Genomic DNA, 2,324 nt, shown 5'->3' on the forward strand with positions numbered 1-2,324 from the left:
TTAACAATTCCTGCACTTGAAAAAACGCGCTCGGCAGGAACTGAAGTCGCAGGCAAGCAGAGATAACGAAAAGCAAGCCGATAGAGTTTCAGAAAGTGCGCCGTCTGTTCCTCTAACGAACACCCACTTCGGTGGTGGTGCGGGGTGTTCGTTAGAGGAACAGACGGCGCGGACGGGATCGCAGCGCCGGCTGGTTGTAGTGAATGACGTGATATTTAGTCGACTAGTCGACTAGACACGCACATCCCTAGTCGCCACATGCTTTACTGTTTGTAGCACTTACTGTAACTTGTTTGTGGCATTCCAGACCTGAGTATGTGAGCGGCATGGTAACAGAGTTTTAAGATTTTTGCCTGGCGCGAGAACTGGGAAATTTGAATGTGCAATATGGTTATACATACACACACACACACAAAAAAGTTTACATTTGAAATGTAAATTAACCAAAGATCACACAACTGTGTCGCTCATTGCATTATTCATTTGCTAGTTTTTTTTTGTTTTTTTTTGGCCCGTCTTCAGTGACACAAGGGCACTTCTTGCTAAAACATTGAAAACCACATTTTCTGAGGTATAACTTGCTGGACTTTTTATTAGTAAAGTACTTTTATCCTTTTTCTTTGATTAATTCACAACACTCAACTGTCTTAAGTTGCATTTCCTTTAACACTAGAACCGCCACGGGGTAAATTTTACCCGTGACTGTTTTTCAAATGTACATAACAGATTTAAAATAAAACATTCAAGTCTCCCAGTCATTGACTTTTACTAAAATTATGTAATTTACAATCCAATGTTGTTAAAAATGATTTAGATAAAACCAGATCAAAAAACGGGGCATTTATACCTATAAGCGCCAGCGGGTAAAATTTACCCGCTATATAATGCATGCATTTTCTTGCCGCTTATATTTTAACATTGTACATTTCTAGGCAACGTCTTTCACTCACTGATTTAGCGATATTGAGTTTCATAAAGTCAAAATGACAAAAAAAAAGGCGATTTATGGAAGGTAGGTATTAGAAACACTAAATGCCATGAGTGATGGAGAGTCTGATGGTAAGTTATGCATCCTGGGTCGGCTTAGCATCTGACGGCTCATCTGACAGTGATCCAGATATCGTATTTACATGTTTTAGCCTAACGTTACTCTAATTGGTCAAACTTTGGTTTAATTATTTAATTTTTTGCCATATCGTTTATTGTTCGCTACTGTGTTGCTATTCTAGTCTGGCCGTTTCCTGAAGAAAAAAAAAATCAGATCTATATGATGTAATGAATAAAACCATTTTTTTGATTACCCAAAGTTTAATGGTGTTGTTCTCTTATTCAAATTATAAATGATATAACTAAACAAATAATAATAAATATTTAGGTGAAGCTGTGCGCTTGTATGTTTAATCGCATCATCCTATGCAGTGTGGTGAATTATTATTGCTCATTGTCTATAGGCTGTTTTAGTCATTCATAGCATGGGTTATCTTAATAAATTGATTAATGACATTGTATTATAATATTAAACCACCCAAATATTTAAGGAAAACTTGAAATCGCATCATATGACCCCTTTAAAAGTTATTGGCTAACTGGTTTTAGCATGTCAAAACAGTGAAGAAGCTGCTTGATTGCTTTATATGTCAGTCAGACAGTCTCTTCCTGTCTAAGTGTGTAGATCTTTGCTTGAATAAGCTGTGATGTGGACCAAACCTTGTGTTTATAGTCAATCAGCTAACTGGACGGTAGTGAAAAGAATATAATAAGCAATCCTAGTGTTGTAGCATGCAAATATTTTTTGATAAACAACATTTTGGTCAAAGACCTTCTTCAGGCATTTTTCATAATACTTGCCTACACAGCTGCTGGCATCCAGGTGTACGAGAGGTATTTATTTATTAATTTTCTTGCCAAAGGCAATTTTATTTGCATTTGGCACTTGGCAAGTGTTAATTTTGCACCCCAGCTGTAGCCATTTCCATGTGTTCTCTTGCTCTCTCTCTCTCTGAGAATGATTTAAACTGCTCAGAAGAGTAGTATAATGGATGCTCATAGATTCAGTGTGCTGTATGCAATATAAATGGTAATGATATAGAAGCAATAATACTGCTTATGAAATATAAAGTGAATGTGTGCGGTCATTGTCTCATTTGCAGATGGTGAGAGGCCAATGGAGGGAACTGATACCAGCCGTAAGAGAGACTCGCGTTCATCAGACAAGTACCGTAAAAGCGAAGATGCCAGCAACAGCCAGGAGGAGGAAAATGCAGTAAGATTGTTTGTTTGTTTTGAAATTATGATTTTTTTTTTTTAAATACAGGGCTTAAAAA

General features: G+C 36.9%; 1 protein-coding gene across 1 annotated transcript in view; it reads left to right on the top strand.

Moving 5' to 3' along the window:
- Nucleotides 1-2,324, top strand: part of LOC107709930 (N-acetyl-beta-glucosaminyl-glycoprotein 4-beta-N-acetylgalactosaminyltransferase 1-like) — a 188,446-nt gene that overhangs the window by 55,511 nt on the left and 130,611 nt on the right. The window contains exon 2 of the mRNA XM_016514600.1: nucleotides 2,151-2,263. Within this exon, the coding sequence (XP_016370086.1) occupies nucleotides 2,151-2,263 (113 nt within the window). The remainder of the gene's footprint in view (nucleotides 1-2,150; nucleotides 2,264-2,324) is intronic.

This window comes from Sinocyclocheilus rhinocerous, unplaced genomic scaffold (genome assembly GCF_001515625.1).
Source record: "Sinocyclocheilus rhinocerous isolate Xijiao unplaced genomic scaffold, SAMN03320098_v1.1 scaffold2792, whole genome shotgun sequence".
Lineage (NCBI taxonomy): Eukaryota > Metazoa > Chordata > Actinopteri > Cypriniformes > Cyprinidae > Sinocyclocheilus > Sinocyclocheilus rhinocerous.